Genomic DNA, 22,088 nt, shown 5'->3' with positions numbered 1-22,088 from the left:
AATAGCCACTGATCGATTACCATTCTCTGTCCATCATCTTCATTCCCGGGGTCGCTACTGCCATTAATGGCTGCCGAACGGAAACTGGTAGAGGAAGAGTTGAGGAGAAGAGGAGGATTTCGATCTGGGGGCCTGTTGCCTTAATGATTGCGATTAGAGATGGGTTCATCTTCATCCATCGGGTCGACGATAGTGGAAAACCCTTCGGGTTACAGCAGCTCGCCATGGCTGCCGAACTTAGTAGCGGCAGCGGAATAGCATGGGGACGGGAGATGGGTTTGGCCTAACGACCATGGATATCGGAGTACCTTCATCGATAGTTGTCGATCAGTTTTCCCTTATTAACCCCACAGCAGCAGCGCCGACAAAAATAGGGATACATAGGGCCGACTATCTCCAACAATCAAATGCTATGATACTAACTATTAACTATGTACTGCTGTATTAATGGATCATCTATGCATTAATAACGGAGATTCTGTGCTTTAATAAGCTTTATCTGATCAGAAAACATTCTGATTTCATAATATGCAATGATCACAAATGTACTGAAATGTTCAATCTGAATAATCCAACCGTGAAATCTACATAGATGATCATGTGACCGGAGTCTTACATAGCGATCATAGGTGGGCCCAACAGAGGAATTTGTCACCCAAATAAGGTAATACTTGAGAAAATAAAATATAGGCAGTGAACCCATTCAAATACAGATTTTCAGGATGAAACACGGTTCTAAATTCAGTCAAATCATTGGATTTCTTCCATTAAATATGATATGCTTTGAGAGCGAGAAATTCTTAAAGAAGGAAAAAACCAAACAAGAAAAGAAGAAGAAAAGCAAAACAATTATTCAGTTGAAGCATCTTCTCTTCTTACCAACACCGGAACTCGCTCTAACCTTGAGCAAAACCACATCAATTCTCGCAAGAAACTCAGTAAATAAAAAAGAGAATAGAGGAAAATAAAGATAAAAACACAGTAAGAAGATGGTTAAAAAGTGTTACTGGACAACTAGTTGAAATTGCTCTTTTGCTGGATTTGTAGATACAGTCAATCGACGAATTCGATCTGAAAATCCGTGTCTACATACATACATATGTACATGTGTGCATGTGTTGTAGACATGCACATCAAAAGGCAGGCAAACACGAACGTGCGCCTCTGCATGCGAGCATTGCATGTATGTGTGTGAGCTTGTGCTGGCGTTACTTCTATGCAACTGGTGTTTTTGAATTTCCCATGTTTGTGTGATCCTGCTTCTCTATAAATTAATAGAGAAAAGGGGAGGAATGATCAAACCCTATTTCCATGGAACTTAAGATCCCACAAGGAGGATTCAAGTAATTTTTAAGTGGAGTCCCCGCTTATTTGGTTTATGCAGGTAGACATTTTTGACAACCTTAACAATTTTGTCCTTGGACATTTCAAATAATTATCATCTTACCCTCTTCTCTTACCTTTCCAATCTCTATATGGTAGGCCCCACATGATGAATGATCCTCATCAAGGTAGGCCCACATAATGTACGGTCACATCAAAGGTGGATCCCAAATGATGGATGGCTCACATCAAAGTGTGGCCTAGTATGGACTATGCACATCAAGTGAGCCCCACTTGATGGGGCAGTCCACATCAAAGGTAGGACCCACATGATGGATGATGGACATCAAAGGTAGGCCCACATGATGAACAACCCATATTGAAGGTGGGGCCCACACAATAAATGGTCCACATCAAGTTGAGTCCACATAATGGATATAGTGGCCTTTTTTATGATGGATGGCCCACGTCAAAGTGTGGCCCCTCATGATGGACAGTCCACATCAAGTGGACCCCACCTAATGGACGGTCCACACCAAGGTCTTAGATGATGGACAACCCATATTTGAAGTGGCCCAACATGATGGATGATCCACATAAATGGATGGTGGATATCCAAAGTGGGCTCTACATGATGGACAATCCACTTCAAAGGTTGGGCCCACACTATGGACATCAAATGTGGACTCCGTGTGATGAGTGATGGGTAGTGGACATGAGGAGTCCCCCCAGATGGATGACCTACATCAAGGTGAGCCCCACATAACGGACGGTCCGCATCAAAGGTCAACCCCTAATGATGAATGGCCAGCATCTAATGTATGGCCTCACAAAATAAGCCTCTCATGATGGATGGACCAATTTGAAGGTTTGGCTCACACAAGGACTCCACATCAAAGGTGGGCTCTATATGATGGACGACCCACATCCAATGTACAACATAACAAATTGCCCAAATGTCTCAAAACATGAAGATTGTAGCCATCCATTCTTTTGTCATATGAGGCACAGTCCATCTATGATGAGATCCACCAAAACAACTATATGAATAACTCTTTGTAATGAAATTCTTGTAATCTTAAAAAATGACATCAACTACGCCTAAAAAAGCTCTTATTTGAAGGTTTTATCAAAAGAGCTTAATTCAAATGAGTTTTTTTTTTCTTCTTCTTCTTCTTTTTTTTGGCTTTTAAAAAGTGATTTTATCGAATGAGTTTATTTAAAACAAGAGTTAGAAAACAAAGAACTTATTAGAGTAGCTCTTATTTAAAAATCTCTTATTGGATTAGAGTATTGATACCAAACGGGCTCTTACTCTGCTCAAACTTGAAGTTAGTTTTAGTGAAAAAAGAAAACATTGAAAGTCAGAGGGTATGGCATCTATGGAAATTTTGTAATTCTTCAGAAAAATGATCCAACTGCTCCAGTTCAGGAAGACATGCCATTTTGTTATTACTTCAACTAGTCATTTTTAGACAGGGCTGTCAATGAGTACCGGACCTGTGACTACCCTCTGGACCCAACCTGACTTGTTCGGTTCCACCATCTTGCACTCAGTCAAAATTGGGCAATGATGGGTTGGGTTCAGTTAAATCTTATATATATATATATATATATATATATAAAAGCAATGGAATGAGGTTTGCTAAGCCACACACAGATGTAAGAGAGGTCATTTACAAACCACGTATGTGTCAAATGGCACATGCATGTACGATCTAATCCATCCACTCAGTGATCCTGACCATAAAAATACCCTCATTTGGCCTAGACCGGACTTGGGCCCAAACACAACCGCAACAGAAATCAAGGTCCAAAGATCCAATGGGGTACCCACACCTGATAAAGGACCCAAACCCAGCAAGAACAAAACCCAATCAGCTTAGATATGGATTCTCTAGGATCTGATCCAAACCTAGCCCATTGACAGCCCTATTTTTAGATGGGCAAGAACACTGCATCCATCGCCATTTTTTTAGACGATGGATCCATCCACCTAGCCCAATCTAGGTTGTCCCAGACCAAGTGTCCCAATTCCAATGATGATAGTCCAAAATTCACAGCATGATGATTTTAACCATTTTATATCAGATACTGGAATTTGGATTGCTGAAAATTCTTAAACTGTGGACCACTATCTCCAATTATTCTGATTTTTTGGGGATTATGTTCCATTGACACTTGGGCCCACAATCTGGACAACCAAATAGTCAAATACACAACAATCCATAGCCCTTTCAAGAAAAGTAAGTTAAACATCTGCCTATCTTAACTAATAACTATGAGCTAAACAACCTATCCAGTTCAACAAACTAAAAGAACAAAGAGTAAATGGTGTCTTACATCAACTGGTCGTGCCTATATAGTTCGCAACTTTCCATATATGCTGATTCGGCTTCTTTTTTATACCAACCAGTTTTCTTAGATGACTCGGGAGGTTTTTGAGCTGACCTCATAGATTGGTGATCTTCGTCTTCTTTAATGTTAAAGCAGCATATAGGGAAATTATCAGTAGACCTGGTTGAACCGTAATAATGTAGAGCATCAATAAAAATGAGCAAGTGGAATCTAAAAGCACTTTTCAAAACAAAATTCTAAATTTTATTGAAATGTACTCATAGATTGCCACATGGCATACATTAATTGGTCTACCTTATTACGGTTCAATGGCTCTAGTGTATCGTTATCCCATCTTATATATAAATGAAACAAAGGGACTCTAAAAAGAAAATTATTCATTAATGTGCTACATAGGACATCATAGTAACCTCCTGTTTCCAATAGGAATGTCAGCTGTCAATTGGGAGAGAGTCATCAATCTGCAAAAACCAACAACCTTTACCAAGCATTTTTTTAAAGGGGTTATTGGTAAAATCTATCTTACCGCAATTCAAGCCCATAGCTCAACCGAAGGCACACGTTGCTTCAACACTAATGTATCAAGTTCAAGCCCCCTAACCTGCCAAACAAAGAAAAAGTCCCATCTCACTGCTCAGAAAAGAGAAATGACATATACCGCAATGCTTACCTGTAAGAGAAGCTTTTTGCATTCTTTATGTTCTTCAGTTTCTGAAGGCTCAATCAGGCAAAAGAATTACTTTAAGATGCCCAACTCCCTTTATTGTGTGTTTGCACAGCGGCAAGGATTGGCCATCAGAACACCTCTACGATGACAAGTTTTGAGGATTGCAGCCAAAAATGAGATGGAGTGGGCCCCACTTTGAGGGAGCTACCAAAGCACCCGCCTGCCCACGTAAGATTAAAGGTCTCAGCAGGTTAAGAAACAGCATAGAATACTAGGCACTGGATCTTCCATAACAGTGAGCAATGAATGACACCCGCATCGCACATCATAAATCCACAGAAGCAAACAATTAGGCTTCAAAGATCACTTTCCCATGCCTACTGAAGAACCCATGTCACCCTGCATCTGAGCAGAACCAATTTGCAAATTGGCACAATATGTGCACAAACCACTACATAAATGTCAAAACAGTATATGGGTTTTTACACATTTTCCCTAAGAGCCTGTCACTGTGCACCTAAAAACTGATGGGGCAAGGATACACACCACATCAGAAATAAAAGAACTAAGATAAGCTATCTATTAAGCTGCCACCTCTTCCTCCATAGATTGCATATACACAGACCTGTAATTCCTTTTTCATGGCTTATTCAGACATGAAACAAATTTATAAACCAGACTAGAACATTCTCACATTGGGATAGATGCGCTATGCTTGCCACGGCTACCTTATTGCGTTCGAAGAAATAAAGACAGAGAACCCAATATTTAGTCTATTCTCTTTCCTTTGTACACTGGGAGATTCAACAGCATTCACCTATGGGCAGACGTATGTGGCATCGGGTATGTCACTGGAGGCATGTTCATTGGTGTGCCAGGAACCACGGCTCCAGCAACTGGGGCCCGCAAACCATAGGCCATATGTGGTGGGGCAGGAAGGTTCACCGGAGTGCCAACGGCAGAAACAAGGGATCCTCCAACAGGCTGGCCTATAGTTGTCGTCCCATACATACCGACCCCAGAAGCACCTGATGGGGGCTGAGAAGATTGTTTGGCAGATTTACTGGCAGTACCTGTTGGTGCATTTGATTGACCAGTGATAGGCCCTTGGGGTACCGATGCCTCTCCGTTACCCACACTGGTAATATCATGAATGCTCGACCTTCTCCTGTCTTTGTTCATTGAGTTCAAGCGAATGAAGTATTTCTGTGCATGGCTCGCCACCTGTGTAGGCGTCCTTGACACCACAAAGTTTCTAGATATGCTCCGCCAGTCTCCTTTGCCATATTTATCCAATCCAAGAAGAAACAACCTGTCATTTGAAAAGCAAACAGTGAAGACATTAGCTTGAGTAGTTAAAGTGGTCAAAATACCAGCAGTTTTGTGTCATAACTGTGCAAAGGTGTGAAGGGAAAGGATTTAACAGGATATAGGGAAGAAAAAAGAGAAAAGACCAGAAAAGTAGGAAGAGAAGAAAAGGGGGGACAGCTGCACTTGGATAGCCACCACACACCCCTTTCTCTTTAGTTTTATTAGGGCCGCACTAAACAATATCTGAAAATTACAATAATCCCTCCTTGCTTAAGTAATGTAAGTAAAGACTATTCCTATGGGCCTAAACACTACTAACATGAAAAATAAAACCCAAAAAAACATGTCCAATAAAACCCGAAAGGCCCAAATAGGCCAAACCATATGACATTTAACACTTTTAACACTCCCCCTCAAACTAGAGCATGGATATCATACATGCCTAGCTTGGATATAATCTTTTCGAATCGACACTTTTCAAGATGTCTTTGGTGAATAAATCTGCAACTTGAACATGGGAGGAGAAAAACGGAGTGCAAATTTCCTTCTAAGAGATCTTACCTTGAATAAAGTGGCAGTCAACCTCTATATGCTTTGTTCTCTCATGGAAACCGGATTATTCACAATATACATATAGTAGGTTAATTATCACAATGTAAAGGCATTGGACCTTAAATCCATTTCGACAAAAAGGGATCTAAGCCAACAAGTTCACAAATCGTGCGTGCCATTGATCCATATTCTGCCTCAGGGCTTGCCCTAGCAACCACATTCTGCTTCTTACTTTTCCAGGTAATCGCATTGCCACCAAGGAAGGTGCAGTAACCTATAGTCGATTGTTTGTCATATCAAAACCTTGCATAATCTACATTGGAATAACCAACTATCTGGAGATAATCATGAGATCCATACAAGATACATTTCCTCAGTGTGCCCTTCAAATACCTGAGAATTCTCATAACTACAATTAAATGTGGAGCTCTTGGACTTTGCATAAACTGACCTTGCAAAAAAAGCAATGAATGGCCTGGTGATGGTCAAATAGACGAGTTCACCAACAAGTCTTCTGTACATGCCAGATCTGCCAATAACTTTCCTTCTTCAGGCTCAAGTTTAAAATAAGGATTTATCAATGTATCCATAAGGTTGGCACCTAGCATACTCGTCTCTTCCAGTAAGTCATTAACATATTTTCTTTAATATAGATTTGTTCCAGCTTTGAATCTAGCCACTTCAATGACCAAAAAATATTAATGAAGACTAAGATCTTTGATTTGAAACTGAGATTGAATATATGACTTCAGCTTCTCAATACCCCCCCAGTCATCACCTATCATTATAATGTCATCCATGTGCAAAACCAAGTACAATATAGCCAGATGTAGTATGCTTTGAGAAAACAGAGTGATCTACTTTACTCCCTTCAACCAATATAATACCATCACACTAATGAACTTCTCAAACCAGGCTCACAGCAACTGCTTCAATCCATATATAGACTTTGCACACATTAGAGGACTTACCCTAAGCAATATACTCAGAAGGTTGCTCCATATAAACTTCTTCATGTAATTCTCTATGCTGAAATGCATTCTTTGCATCTACCTAAAAGAAGCCAAGCATGATTTGCAGCAATTGAGATAACTCGAACTATTATTGAGCTCGGCTGCCGATGAAAAAGTATTTAGATAATCTACTCCATAAACTTGAGTGTACCCTTTGGCAACCAACCTGGCTTTGTAATGATCAATTGATCCATCATGAAGATATTTTACCGTGTAAACTGTAAACCCATATACTTTTAATTGGTGTCTTACCCAATGTCAGATCAATTAGTTCTCATGTATCATTAGAATACCCGTTCATTTCCTCATCCAAAGCCCTTTTCTAATTTCCATCCAACAATGCATCCTGAACAGACTTAGGAAGAGAAACATCAGAAAATATTTTAATATATTTTTACTAATGCATTGTGAAATAAGCTTCAAGTAGCCACCATGTTCAATACTCCATATGTGTGACCACAAATGTAACAATAGACAAACTATAGAGGTTGAGAGGGAATGCAGTTAAGTCAAAAGTGGATCCTAACCAACTACAAGTACAAATCATTCTTGAATATGATGTGGTTCATAACTTGTTAAATGACAACCACTCTACGAATACAGGGATAGAAGGAACCATAAACTAAAATGACGTTGAAGACTATATACTTTTATAGGATTACGATATCTAAAGTGAAAGAAGCTTTTTAAAATATGAAAAAAGGAAAGGCCCTTAGACTAGCTGACATACCAATGTGCATGGGAGATAGTGGGTTATTTTGGTTGACAAAGTTTTGTTAAGTACCGTGATACCTATTTATAAGAATAAAGAGACATACAGAGCCATGCAAACTGTCATGGAGTTAAACTTATGAGCCACAATATAGAACTTTGGGAGAGTGATTGTGCAAAGACTAAGGCATGAGACAAATGTATCATAAAATTAGTTTGGTTTCATGCCTGGGAGGTCTACCACTAAAGCTATTTTCCTCCTTGGACAATTGTTGGAGAAATATAGGGAGAGGAGGAAGGACCTCCACATGGTTTTTATTAACTTAGACAAAGCATACGATAAGATTCCTAGAGAGTTAATCTGGTGGGTGGGTGTTGGGAAAGGAGTTTCAAGAGGATATATTGACATGATTAAGGATATGTATGAGAGAGTGCTAACAAACGTGAGGACCACTTGTGGAGAGACAAGTGAGTTGTCAATTACTATAGGCTTGGACCATGGGCCGACGTTGAGCCCGTACCTTTGTACATTAGTTATCGATAAGTTGATGAGGCATTTGTAGGGAGAGATCCCATGGTGTATGTTGTTTGCATATGACATAGTTTTGATTGACAAGACAAGCGAGGGCATAAACACAAAGCTATATTTATGAAGGGATGCTTTAGAATCTAACGGATTTAAAATTAGTTTGACTAAAAAAAATATATGGAGTGAAATTTTAGTAACAATTGGAGTGAATGAATTAATTAAGATTGCTAACCAAGAAGTTCCCAAAATGATCAATTTCGATACCTTGCATCAATAATTCAAGAGAGTGGAGAGAATGGGAAGGATGTTGTGCATAGAATTAATGCAGCTAGAAGAAATGGAGATATGCCTCTTGAGTTTTATGTGATTGTCATGTACCACTTAAATTGAGATGGAAATTTTATAAGATAGCTTATAGACCAGCCATGTTTTATGGGATAGAATGTTGGGCAATTAATGAACAACATATTCATAGGATGAGTATAGTTGAAATGAGGATGTTGAGATGGATGAGTAGCAAGACAAGGATAGGATTAGAAATGAAAGCAATCGAGGGTACTTAAGAGTAGCACCAATGGGTAATAAGATGAGGGAAAGTAAACTTAGATGGCTTGGTCATGTGCAACGGAGACCAAGAACTGCTCCGGTTAGGAGTGAGTTGAGTTGGTACAAGTTAAAAGCTCTCAAAGGGAAAGGGGAAGGCCCCAAAGGATGTGGATGGAGTTAGTACAAAAAGACTTGATGACCTATGGTCCAACTAAAGGTTTGGTCCTTGATAGAGTGGAATGATGGAACAAGATTCATATGGCCAACCCCAATTAATTGGGATTGGGCTTACATGATGACAACAATGATGATGACGATGACGATGTATCATGGAATAAATGACTCTTCCGAGTGCAATTATTTTCTTCTATTTGATCTCCTGGTTCTAGCATAGTTTCTAAAATTTCAACTACAAGTATGAAATGACTAGTATTTGTAAGATAAAATGTAAACACGATTTCCAATAATGGACTCGTTGTGGCTACATGCACATGACTAAAATACGTGGGTGTGGGTGTTTTCAATGATGTTGCTTTCCCACCAAGCATATCGAGGAAAATACAAAAATCCTCCTAGTGACTTGGGGCCCCATTACGATGGAGTTTAAAGGCATCACCATCTCGGGCCTCTCGAGAAATTGGATTCTTCTATTATAGGATAAGCACGGGGATCCTAAAAAGATTGATAGATGGAATCCTCTCCGAACTCCAAGTCATTGGCTTAACTAAATGTTGACAGTTGTTCCATGGGCAACCCAAGGATCTTCAAAATCATTGATGTGGCCTGCAATGACATAGGGGTCATCAAGCTTGGGCAAGTAGAAGCCATTAAAATACGACTTAATCTCTTCACAATCAGTTCTCTTAGCAGTTAAAGTTAGTGGTGAAAGGGTAATTGCCAAATGTAATTCTGTGTCTTTGGCAAGGTGTCATAACTTGGAAGTGTCACTCGACCAGGTAGTGTGGCTCTACCATCACTCAAATTAGGCTCTAGCTTCTTCCATCCAGACCCCCTTAGACAAGTTTCTAGGGAAGTTCATTCCTTAGCAGATATTTTGGCTAAGGAGCTTCCAAGCCTTGGCTATTTTGGAAATGTGCATCCATTAGTGTGTGTGTGTGTGTGTGTGTGTGTGTGTGTGTGTTTTGGGCAATTAAGAACAACATGACCTGAAATGAGCATTGTGGAGATGAGGATGTTGAGATGGATGTGTTGGAAGACTGGGGACAAATAGAGGTCAAGAAAAAGGTCATTCTAAGAAGCCTAAGAGTAGCCCTAATAGGAGATAAAATGATGTCGAGCACATTGAAATGATACAATCATGTGCTACGTGCTACGAAAACTAGTGATGACTGCAGTGAGAAGAGTAACACCTAATCAAGGTTGAAGGACCTAAAAGGAGGATGGGACAAGACCTATAAGGACTTGGATCAAGGTGGTGAGAACAGGATATGAAACTGTGTACACCTTCTAAAGAAGGGCCTTAGGTCAGAAGTTGAAACAATTGGCGAAATGGAATTCATAAAGCAGGGACAAATAGGTGGGGCAAGGATACAATGATGATACATAAGGTTTGGTAATCTTCACCATATTGGTGAAGTGTGTTAAACTTCACCAACGCTCATGAATGAGAGTACTCGTAAATCCAAATTAACGACTACAACAACCACCAATAGGCCATGGCCTAAAACCCATATCAATTGGATGATCTAAACCATGAAAGTTCACCTGCAATCTTCATTAACTGGATGGTCAAAATTCTGTTGTTACTAAGGGACCGTTTGGATGCAACCAAAGTTGTGTTCCACATAAGCTAAGTCATGTTGTCTTAAATTAGCTATCTTGATAAAAGAAAAGATTTTCTTTTATAGAAGTCCATCTAGGTCATACTATTTTGGACCAGTTGTTCTATTCCCTACATGTAAAACGCCTAAAACATGAAGTAAAGATGGAATGTGAAGCTTAAGGTGACTAGTGACACATGTAGCATTTATGGCACTGTTGAGGGTCAAATATTGCATATTAGACCCAGTTATTGCATGGATTTACAATCATTAATACCGTTTAATAGCCTGATTTAATCGTGTTTGTGATGTAGAGTGTATTTACAAGCATGAACTGAAAAAGGGTGCTTAAACCATGGATTTGACGCTCTGATGACACCCAAAGCAAGGGACGGACTCCAGGGGACCAAGATCGATGGAATTACACACCAGGGATCCGAGGAAATCAAGCCATTCACGTTAAAGAGGCCCGAAAATGGTGAAAAATGCAAGATCACATAGTTCTCGCCATCTGATTGGCTCAAAACTTCATACATGGCCTGAGGGCCATAAATTAACTGAACATATAAAATTTCAGCCCTCGGATCACTATGGAAGTGCCCCAACTGACAAATCAGCCCATAAACTGTTGATTCTGGGCCCACCTGATATCTGAAGCTGCCTAAAATCTGGTCTCAACGCTTTAAATAGGGAGATTAATCGAATGAATGGTTTGGATTTTGCATATACATTACAGTGGGCCCCGTATTTACAGCATGCGTACATAACGTGTACACGTATGAGCCGCACCGAGCTAACTAAAGCGGGTCAGCGCCTGCTGACCCGCATCGTCTTCCTAAAACGGCAATTGCCGTATTAACGCAGGAAACGGACGGAACTGTCCGTTTTTACGGAAGCTAGTGGGCCCCATACATTGTCCAAGTAGGAAATCCAAACCGTCCATCGTGTAGAGGGTCTCGACTACTACAAAATCTTATTGAGATTTTACACCCATGCATGTACATATGCGCGATACAAAGGCCACAAACAGGCGGTCCTGCGACGTTCAAAACGATTTTTGAGGTGATTTCTTCTCTGGGCCGCGTCAATGGACGTTCAAAACCACCCATTCTTGACTGAAATTTCGTCCTGAATCTAATGGACGGGGTGAATTTTCCCGAAAATACCTCTGTGGGGCCCACCGATCACGTCAGCGCCGGACGTGCGAAAGGCTACGCACGTCCGCGAAATCGGATTTTCCAGGCAGTTGTGGCCCACCATCTTTGATCATATGGCAGATCTGAACCGTCCATCGTGTAGGCCAGCCAAAATACTTCCAAGAGACGCTGATTTTATAAAAATAATGCAAGGAACGCGAGAGTTATGAAGCCCCGAACTTGGCTGCGAAAAGGCTTTCGCTGCGCGTGCGATAGCTTCCCAAATCCGATTTCCACCACTCCAAAAGCTATAAAAAGAGTTCCAAACGTGGAGAAGAGGGTATGCTTGAATAGGGGACGTCAGATAGAGAAAGAGAGGCGGAGAGAGAAGTGTTTGGAATTTTTATGTATTTTTTCTTTATTTTTCTTCTTTTTCCTATGATTATGTTAGGCTAAATCCCTTAGCTAGGGCTAAGAGGTGAAGCTTGTGGCGTGATAGGAGCTTCTATAGGTTTGATTGAACTGAATTGTTTGACTTTGTTTTGATTTAAGAAATTCTTTTAGTCATTAATGGTTTGTTGTGATTTAAATTACAGTAGATTTGTGATGGCTTGAATAATTCCTTTCCTTTTATTTTGATGTTCGGAAACCCTGTTGTTCGCCATCGTCTCATAGACATAGTTGGATGATGGAATCCTTCCTAACACTCATACATCTTTTAGTTGGTTATGGATTGGTCTAAGTTCTGTTGTTTACCTTGTCTCTTAGGCATGGATTTGTGATGGAATCATACCTAATTCTTATACCTTTCATCTCTTGAAAACTATATCAAGTAAGTTCAGTATAATATCCATGAAGCAGGTATAAGATCTCCCTGATCTCTACAAGTGGATCCTCTGAATCCCTAGTTCCCTTTCTCTGAATTCTTTAAGTTTAGATTAATATTTCACCATTATTCCTCAAATCACAATTGGTTTAGATTTCATCTTAGCCTAGATCTAGATCTAGTTATTTTCAGATAACGTACAGGTTTCAGTCCCTGTGGATTCGACCTCGGTCTTACCGAGTTTATTACTACATCACAACCCTGCACTTGGGGTGTGAACAAGTTTTCCAAAAGTTCAGCAAGGTTTTGTAGTAGTCGAGGCCCTCTACACGATGGACGGTTTGGATTGTCCACTGGGACAATGTGTGGGGCCCACTAGCGTCCGTAAAAATGGACAGTTCCGTCCGTTACCTGCGTTAATACGGCAATTGTCGTTTTAGGAAGATGATGCGGGTCAGCAGGCGCTGACCCGCTTTAGTTAGCTCGGTGCGGCTCATACGTGTACACGTTATGTACGCATGCTGTAAATACGGGGCCCACTGTAATGTATATGCAAAATCCAAACCATTCATTCGATTAATCTCCCTATTTAAGGCGTTGAGACCAGATTTTAGGCAGCTTCAGATATCAGGTGGGCCCAGAATCAACGGTTTATGGGCTGATCTGTCAGTTGGGGTACTTCCATAGTGATCCGAGGGCTGAAATTTGATATGTACGGTTAATTTATGGCCCTCAAGCCATGTATGAAGTTTTGAGCCAATCAGATGGCGAGAACTATGTGATCTTGCATTTTTCACCATTTTCGGGCCTCTTTAACGTGAATGGCTTGATTTCCTCGGATCCCTGGTGTGTAATTCCATCGATCTTGGTCCCCTGGAGTCCGTCCCTTGCCTTGGGTGTCATCAGAGCGTCAAATCCATGGTTTAAGCACCCTTTTTCAGTTCATGCTTGTAAATACACTCTGCATCACAAACACGATTAAATCAGGCTATTAAACGGTATCAATGATTGTAAATCCATGCAATAACTGGGTCTGATATGCAATATTTGACCCTCAACACAACCCCCAACCAGCATTTTGCTAGTCCCGAGCAAAATATGCGAAAAGTAAGTTGAGAATTACAGAACAATTTCTATAAACTCGAGTGATTTTTGTAGAATAATCCAGATATGAGAATTCCCAGATTCATGAATGTTGGATATTACTTTCTCCTAGACTCAAGTGCACGGTAAACTTCATAATCAAGTTCAAAGTATTATTCCATTAATTAGAAAAATTCTAATCATTGAGATCTATGAGCGTACAGTGTAATCTCAGCTTATCATCATTAAAATTCACTTCTCTATTTCTGGATATCACTGGTAGCCAATAAAAAGATTCATGATAACCAAAACTTGCCTCACAGATCATCTTTTCATTCCTTCAGCTTTTGATTTTTCCATTAAAAGGAACGCCAAGAAGGGGAATCAAATCCTCACCTACAGGGAGCAAACCTATGATGAAGACTGTACACCCAAATTTTTCACATATCATTCATAGGGAATTAAATCTACACCTATAGGGAGCAAACCTATGGCGTCGACCAGGCACATATGCACATTGACACATAAAAGGCACTTGAATGTTGGTAGGGGTTCTTGAACTTGGATGGTTGCCATGTAATAAATGTGTGCAAAACATTATGTTCACGCGTGCACCAAACTAAAGACAAGCTTTCCTCATTTCTTCCCACCTTTTTAGTAAAGACATGTTATCCTTGCTAACTATCAAATTTTGGGGACATGTCCTCGCTTGTGCAAAATACGATTTTTCTTGTGTTCAAATGGCTCCCACAAGTGCGTTGATGGTCCAATGAATGGCCATTGTAGGTGACCTTTTGCATGTTTTGGACCCACTAAATCAATATGGGTTTCAGGCAATGGCCCATCCAAGAGGAGGCCATTCTAATGGATGGGCCATACTAGGGACACCTTCCCTAATGAGCATCAATATGGGTTTCAACCACTTATTCTAGTTAAATGGAGAAAATCAAATTTATCATGCCAAGGAACACCAAATTGTATGCCATAACCACACCTAGTGTACCACAAACCAAATAACTAAAGGTTGGAGGATATCTAAGCTGAGTTGCGACGTTGCATTCAAGGGTATGATCAAGACATCATTCTAACAACAACAATATTAATGTAACAAAAATGATACAAGTCTTAAAAATTCTTATGCTCGTCACAACCATCAACATTTTATATCTATTGGTGCCATTCATATAATTTCACCGTATTTCAAGAGTGGTGCTACAGCGATTCACTCAGAGGCGATTCATTGAGCAATTCACCAAATTACAATGACACATGTCCTCTCCTCTAGCGCGGCCAGCGTGAATCTCCAAGGGGCCCAACATGATGCACATGTGGCATCCAATCCAATCCATCCATCACTTGAGCCAGCCCATTTTAGGAGCTTAGCCCGAAATTCATGCAAGTCCAAAACTCAAGTGGGCCACACCATAGACAAACGTGACAATAGAGACATCCACCATTGAAATCTTCTAGGGGCCCCACTATGATGTTTATATGACATCCGAGCCATTCATAAAGTGAGTAAATGGAGGATGAAGGGCTCTCTATGATGTATATGTAGCATCCAATTCATCCATCGCCTAAGCCAGCCCATTTTAGGAGGTAAGCCTGAAAATCATGCTCATCCAAAACTCAAGCGGGCCACACCATAGGAAAATGTGAGAATAAAGACATCCACCATTGAAATCTTCTAGGGGCTCCACTATGATGTTAATATGACATCCAACCCATTCATAAGGTGAGTAAATGGAGGATGAAGGGAAACAACCAAAGATCTGCTTTATCCAAGACTTTGCTTCGGTCCCTAGAAGATTTCAATGGTGTGTCATATTCCGCTATTCCGTGTGGATGGTCCACTTGAGTTTTTGATGGGCCTGATTTCTAGGATCATGCCTTACAATGATCTTCTATAAATGATGAATGTAGTGGATTTCATGCAAACTTCAACCCTGAGCAAATCGTCGTAGCATTACTCATATTTCAAATATCAAGATATTTCTTCCTATGTATTCTTGGGTATAAACCAATAGATTTGTAATAACATATTTGTCAATGCTATCAAAAGACTAAAAGATGTATCAGCATTTCATATTTCAAAGTCACCACATCTGACACATCACACCCATTTCTGGCACCTAAGGCTAACATCTACGTCCGTGTCCAAGTTACCGAGACCAAAACATGTGGACAATCAGTGTACCTTCCATGCCTAACCAAGCACAAGGCCACTAACCGAGCAAAGAGAGCAGAATAGCAAAATGAAAGTTTTTGGCAGCAAACCTACATTCATCGGGGCTTGACTTGAGTAGCAAAATAAGAACTAGATCATCATTGAAGTGAACAGCTCAGGTAACATTAACCCTCCCCCCATCCCTCAATCCTTGGTAAAGGGACTGCCTCCCCAAGCTCCAATTTAAACTATGTCCTCTTTGTTCCCAAGTTTCCCATGAATCTTCTTTCCGTGAGTAAAATTACTAAAGCTTTGAATTTCTCCATCACATTTTTTCCATCTCATCCTTGTCTCTAGTTGTTCCAGCCACTCCACCTCATGGGACTGAGAGTAGATCACGTGATTGGCCTCTAGCCCACCGTCGCCACATGAGGTCCCTGATACCACTCAGTGTCTTCACAAGTCCCTCACTTGCCTCTAATTTTGTCTCTTATCAACGTCTCACCCATCATATCGTTCCTCTGCGTTGAACCCGTCTTGTATTGTAGTCCTTGCCTCTCTCCGTGATGACTGGCCCATCCTGGATGGAAGAAAGCGAAGGAAAATGAAATCTCCGCAATGAATTGTACAGGCATCTGCTCTCTAACTACTCTTCCTCCAGGAAAACAGTCAGTTGGATGTTGGTGGGTTTATACCATTAAATATCGTCCTGATGAGCTGATTGAGCACCTTAAGCGCTCCTTGTAGCTAAGAGATGCACATAGACAGTTGGCTTGGATTATGAAAAAACATTTTCACCCGTGGCCAAACTAAACTCTATTCAAGTGTAACTTTCTATTACTGCTAATAAGACATGGCCCGTTTACCAACTTGATGTAAAGAACGCTTTCCTCAACGGCAACGTTTTTGAAGAAGTATATGTAGAGCAACCTCCTGGGTTTGTTGCTCAGGTGTAGACTGGCAAAGTATGCATGCTACGCAAAGCCATCTATGGATTAAAGCAATCTCCTCGGACCTGGTTTGAAAAGTTCGGTTGTGCACTTATGAATTATGGCTTCCGCTGATGCAGGGTCAATCATTCTGTGTTTGTAAAGCATAGACCTAAGGGAGTAGTGATCTTTATCATGTACATGTGTGATATGATCATCTCAGGCAGCATTGAAGAATTGAAGATGGGAGAATCGATGTGAAGCATTGTATCTAGGAGCAATTTCAAACTAAAGACATGGGTCTCCTTAACTACTTCCTAGGAATTTAGGTAGCAAGGTCCCACTCTAGCATCATGCTATCCCAAAGGAAGTATACCCTCGACCTCCTCGATGAGACCAGATTGATGGAGTGCAAACCCTATGACACTCCCACTGATGCAAATGTAAAGTTGTCTTATGACCAAGGCGAGTTACTTGAAGATGCCGAGAAGTATAGAAGACTGGTGGGAAAACTCATATATTTGGCTGTTACCCGACCAAACATCTCTTGTGCTGTAAGAATGGCTAGCCGATTTATGCATAACTGCACTCTCAAAATTGGGATGCCATCATCCATATTCTGAGTTATATTAAGGGTACTGCAAGATAGGGTCACCTCTACAGATTGAATGGCACCTTCACATCAAGGCCTTTGTTAATGCAGACTAGGCAAGATCTCTACCAGATGAAAGATAGACATCAGGATATTGCAATTGGAGGCAACCTAGTGACGTGGAAAGTAAGAAAGAAAGTGCGGTCGCCAAATCTAGTGCTGAAGTTGAATATCATGGTATAGTCCACATTGTGTGTGAACTCTTGTGGGTCGATTCTCTCCTTCAAGAACTTCACCTTTTTTATGGGACTTCCATGACTTTATACTATGACAACCGGGCGGCCATGCACATTGCCAATAACCCTGTATTTCACGAAATGACGAAACATATTGAAGTCAATTGCCACTTTATCAGGGAGAAGATTGTGTCAAAAGAGATTCTTATGGAACATGTTCCTTCCAAGGCCCAGTTAGCTAATGTTTTCACTAAGGGTTTACCACATGTATAGGGTGCATCTATATGTAACAAGCTGGTCATAATTAACATCTATGCTCTAGCTTGAGGGGGAGTGTTAGACATCAAGTATTGTGATCAGTTGCATAGGTCTTGTAATAGAGTCGAATAAGTTTGTAGGAGTTTAGTAAGCTAGGCTATTGAGCTTAGACATTTGTTAAAGGCCCAATATGTCCACATGTTATCCACATGGTTGTGGACTTGTGGTAATAAAAGGAGATGCTTCAGGTTCTGAAACCCTAACCCCTCACATTCTCTACAACTCTCTCCCCCTTCTCTCTCACACGCACCTCTCAAATCTTCAATATCCTCCTCTTGAGTTTCACAAGGCTGCAACATCTCATCTTACGTAGGATAAGACAAGAAATTCTATTTGAAGAGATACCCACAATATGGTCACATTCAAGGGTAGTGTTCTATCTTATGTTGTGAAAGAAAAATCAGCCAACCATTTTTCTAAGGTTTATCCATCTAAGTAGCTTTCACTTGTCATAAATTGCTGTTTTAGTAACTTCAGATCTTGTGGAACAAAGTAAAAGCTTCTATTGTAACTTCCCCCCTTCACTTGCATATGCTCCCTAATAACATTTCTTTATCATTTATGAACCTCTAAACCATACTAGATTAATTTTGTGGATATGGCTGTGAGCTGAGTTGTTTTAGAAGGGACCATTTCTATTTTCTCAAGTTTCCATCTTTCACTTCTAAGGAAGCTGTTTCCCAATTTCCTCTCTCACTTATTGTTATTTTAGGGACTACATTTTGGGGAATAGTTGTATGTTTTTCATCGATGAGAATGACAAGAATATATCGTTAACACGTATGCATGGATCCATCCATGTCACTACCATAGTATGTACAGCTATAGATTTACAGCTTTCCATACATATCTTACATTCTAACAACAGGAGATGTGCTCTATCAGATACCCGTGGTGCAGGGAGCTCAGAGGTGATGAGGATTAGCGTATCTGGACGGCAATAATGGAGGTTCTAGTAGCGGTGGGTGATTCCAGCAGTGGTGATGCTGATTGCATTGGATTTTGATTATCAGAGACAGTCGTGGCGTTGATCAGATCAGGTGCATGTGAGGGAAAATCAGATCTGGCACTTCTGATCGATGTAGTTCAAGTGCAGTTCAGGGATGAGAACAGGGTCCATTCAATCTTCAAATTGAGTTGCTATCCACGATCATTGCACTGGTGACAGGTGGCAACTAGTGCGGAAGAGGCAACAGGTTGTGTGGGCATGGAATAACAAATCAACAATCTCCAACAACAGCAGCAGATCAGGATGGGTTTAGATGTAGCTGTAATGGGATGTGGTGGGGATTGGCAGTGCTGACAGGTATGACAATTATGATTTTTGGAAGTGACGCTAGCAATAATGAATGATGGAATCTGCAAATGGTGAACAGGGGTCCGATCACAGCAATCTTATGATGGCAGCGACGGGTTCAGGACAAGAAGTCGCAGGGTGCTATGGGGTTATAGCAAGTTGAAAATAGGGTTGCAGATTGGGCAAGGAGTGCTGATGGCAGCAGCCACACAGATGTCGGTAATGGCAGGAGGTGGATCTAATTCAGATGGGTTTGAAATGGGGAGCACAAAGGTCAGAGGTGGCAGATCGGGCAGATGGGTTTAAGGCTGGTGGATTCAGATTTGAGGTGGTGATGTATGAACAGCAGATTGGTCAGAAATGAGATGGTGTATGTGGAGGTGGTTCAGCAGCAGTGCAGGAATGGTGGTGACCGGAGATTGGTCACAGTAGATCAAAATTGCGGCCCTGGTACTATGTTATTTTAGAGACTACATTTTGGAGATTTGTTGTATGTTTTCGTTGATGGGAATGACAAGAATATATAGACAGGTGATACGTAGAGATCTTAACAAATATACATGTATCTATCCATATAGCAATCTATAGTATGTACAGCTGTACGTACATATCCTATACTTTAACACTCATGATTTAATCAAAAGTAAAAAAGAAGAATAAAATTTTAAAGAACAAATAAACGGGCGCAATTGGAATTGTAACAGAATTTGCAAGCATACGAACAACGTTTTTCATCATGTACGTATGGAAATGTTCAAGATGAAGAGAACATTTCCTGGGTTTAATGACCAATGCCCCGACTGATTCCTAGGCCAATACCATAGTCACCAAAACTGGAAGGAAGCTGGAACAATTGCAAAAAATAAGCTACTTTAGGACCCTGACCATCTAGATATCATGAGCTTCTGAAGCAGAAACAGAAGCTTAAGTAGAAGACTCATGCAACTCTAGTCCATAAGAGACATGAAATAGAAATGAGTTTTCATTAGGATTCCTAGAAACAACTTGAACTTTCCAATTCCAACTGACCATTCAATCCAGTCTTTAAATCCACATCATAAGCCCCAACTTCTCTAAATAGCATAATATTTAATTGGAGACGTGCATATCCACTAATCAATAAAGTAATGCAACAGTAACGAATCTATATCCAAAAATATTTTCAGAATTTTCTCAACAGAAATCTATATTTATACTCGCAGAGCAATAAGGAGAAAAGAAGAAGAAGAAGAAGAAGAAGAAGAAGAATGGCATGAGTTACCTATGTTCATCTTCCGTCCAAGCTATTCCCTTCCGGCGTTCTTGATCAGACCTCGACGCTTTCCCGCCATGGCTGGAATCATTCTGAAAATTCCCAAAATGGGCAGCTTTCCTACCAGCCCCTCCTTCACCCTCATGGTCGGCTGAACCCTCTGATGAAGATGCATAACAAGGCAAAGGCACAAGACCAGCCTCGATGTTGTTGATGTCTTCCACTAAAAGCTCATAATGTTGTTTGATCTCGTCGATGGTCTTCCCCGGCACAGCTGCGGCGATCTTCTCCCAGCGGTCACTGCAATCCTCAGGATATGACACCAGGGCTTCCTCAAATAAATTATCCTGCTCCCTACTCCACGAGGAGCCGCTGCTTGTCTCATCAGCGCTCATCTGGCTTCGTTCGAATCACCGACCATAATCCTCACAGAAACGAACCTGCCCAAGTACTCTATCTAAGCAAAGATCCTCTCCAAAACCATGAATACACATAAAAAATTCCAGAATATCTCTTTCAAGTAGTTTTCTGAATATTTTGTTGGGGTGGCATTCATACCTGCTGGGTAATTGGCAGGATAGAAATATTTACATAGTAAAGGCTTGTGAATTTCACAACTTAGAGATGCAGTCAAGAACGGGTGTCAGATTCACAAAAGGAACCAAACAGAAAACACAGAAGGCCAAGAGAATTGCACCCAAACAGAGAAGAAGGAGAAATCGAGTGTAATTACGTTGCAAAAGAAATGGGACTTTCTTGAAATGCCATGGAAATCATGGAAACCCAAGACTTATGCTGAAAAAGACATCGAAGCTTCAGTTGGGCAGCAAGAAAAATCCAATTGCTAAAACAGAAGTAATGAATTGGAGCTCTAAGCAAGAAAGAAAAAAGGCGTTACAAAGGGGAATTCAATGGAAAGGAGAGTTAGGGTTTGGGTTGTGGAGATGAAAGGGACCTCAACAACCAGCCAAACAACCTTGTGTCTATTAATGGTAAGAAAGGGTACTCTGAAAGTGAAATCCTGTCATCAAAAACCCCCTGAAAAGCAGTCTTTACAGCAAACACCCTCAGAAATTAACACCCAAAAAACAAAAATCTAAGTTTTTTAACCCTGACAGTAAATAAAATCTAAACACTACCTTTTTACCTTGTTTTCACTCTTATCTTTACTAATCAAAATCCAAACAGTCAAATCCCTATCTACTTCATTTTCTTTTCTTTTCTTTTTTGCCTTTCCAGCCCCTGTATGATGAAATCTTGTCTTTTTCTTACTGTTTAAACCCCAACAGTAAAAACCCACCTCTAGATTCCCTTGCTTTCACTGACCAAGACCCAAACACTTCACCCCACTTCATAATACCTTGGTTTCTACCATAGCAGTAAAAACCCACCTAAAAATGTCTCCCCTTTTCTACTATTCAATCCCTCAGATTTAAAATTTTAACTGATTAGGACCCACAA

At 40.6% G+C, this 22,088-nt stretch overlaps 1 protein-coding gene across 4 annotated transcripts; it reads right to left on the bottom strand.

Annotated features, from left to right (window-relative positions):
* Positions 1-4,742: 4,742 nt before the first annotated feature.
* On the bottom strand, positions 4,743-21,522 carry LOC131236813 (transcription factor SRM1-like). 4 transcript variants are annotated; one of them, XM_058234274.1, is made up of 4 exons: positions 21,283-21,522; positions 21,186-21,222; positions 20,637-21,067; positions 4,743-5,660 (listed from the first exon to the last, which is right to left on the bottom strand). In XM_058234274.1, the coding sequence occupies exons 3-4, from the start codon at positions 21,020-21,022 to the stop codon at positions 5,162-5,164; spliced, it is 885 nt and encodes a 294-aa protein (XP_058090257.1). In that variant the 5' UTR covers positions 21,023-21,067; positions 21,186-21,222; positions 21,283-21,522; the 3' UTR covers positions 4,743-5,161. The 4 variants fall into 4 exon arrangements, with proteins under 4 accessions (XP_058090257.1, XP_058090256.1, XP_058090258.1 ...); XM_058234273.1 differs by having other exon boundaries at positions 21,186-21,522; XM_058234275.1 differs by lacking the exon at positions 21,186-21,222 and having other exon boundaries at positions 21,361-21,517.
* Positions 21,523-22,088: the final 566 nt, after the last annotated feature.

This window comes from Magnolia sinica, chromosome 2, assembly GCF_029962835.1.
Source record: "Magnolia sinica isolate HGM2019 chromosome 2, MsV1, whole genome shotgun sequence".
In the NCBI taxonomy this organism is placed as follows: Eukaryota; Viridiplantae; Streptophyta; class Magnoliopsida; order Magnoliales; family Magnoliaceae; genus Magnolia; species Magnolia sinica.
This window is presented reverse-complemented; position numbering and strand designations above follow the sequence as displayed.

What these genes read in the sequence shown, in the direction of transcription:
- LOC131236813 (XM_058234272.1), bottom strand. Translation starts at nt 21,022, where the DNA reads ATGAGCGCTGATGAGACAAGCAGCGGCTCCTCGTGGAGTAGGGAGCAG. An exon ending in TGGACGGAAGATGAACATAG is followed by an intron (nt 5,661 to 20,636) that starts GTAACTCATGCC and finishes TTCAAATGACAG; the next exon opens with GTTGTTTCTTCTTGGATTGG.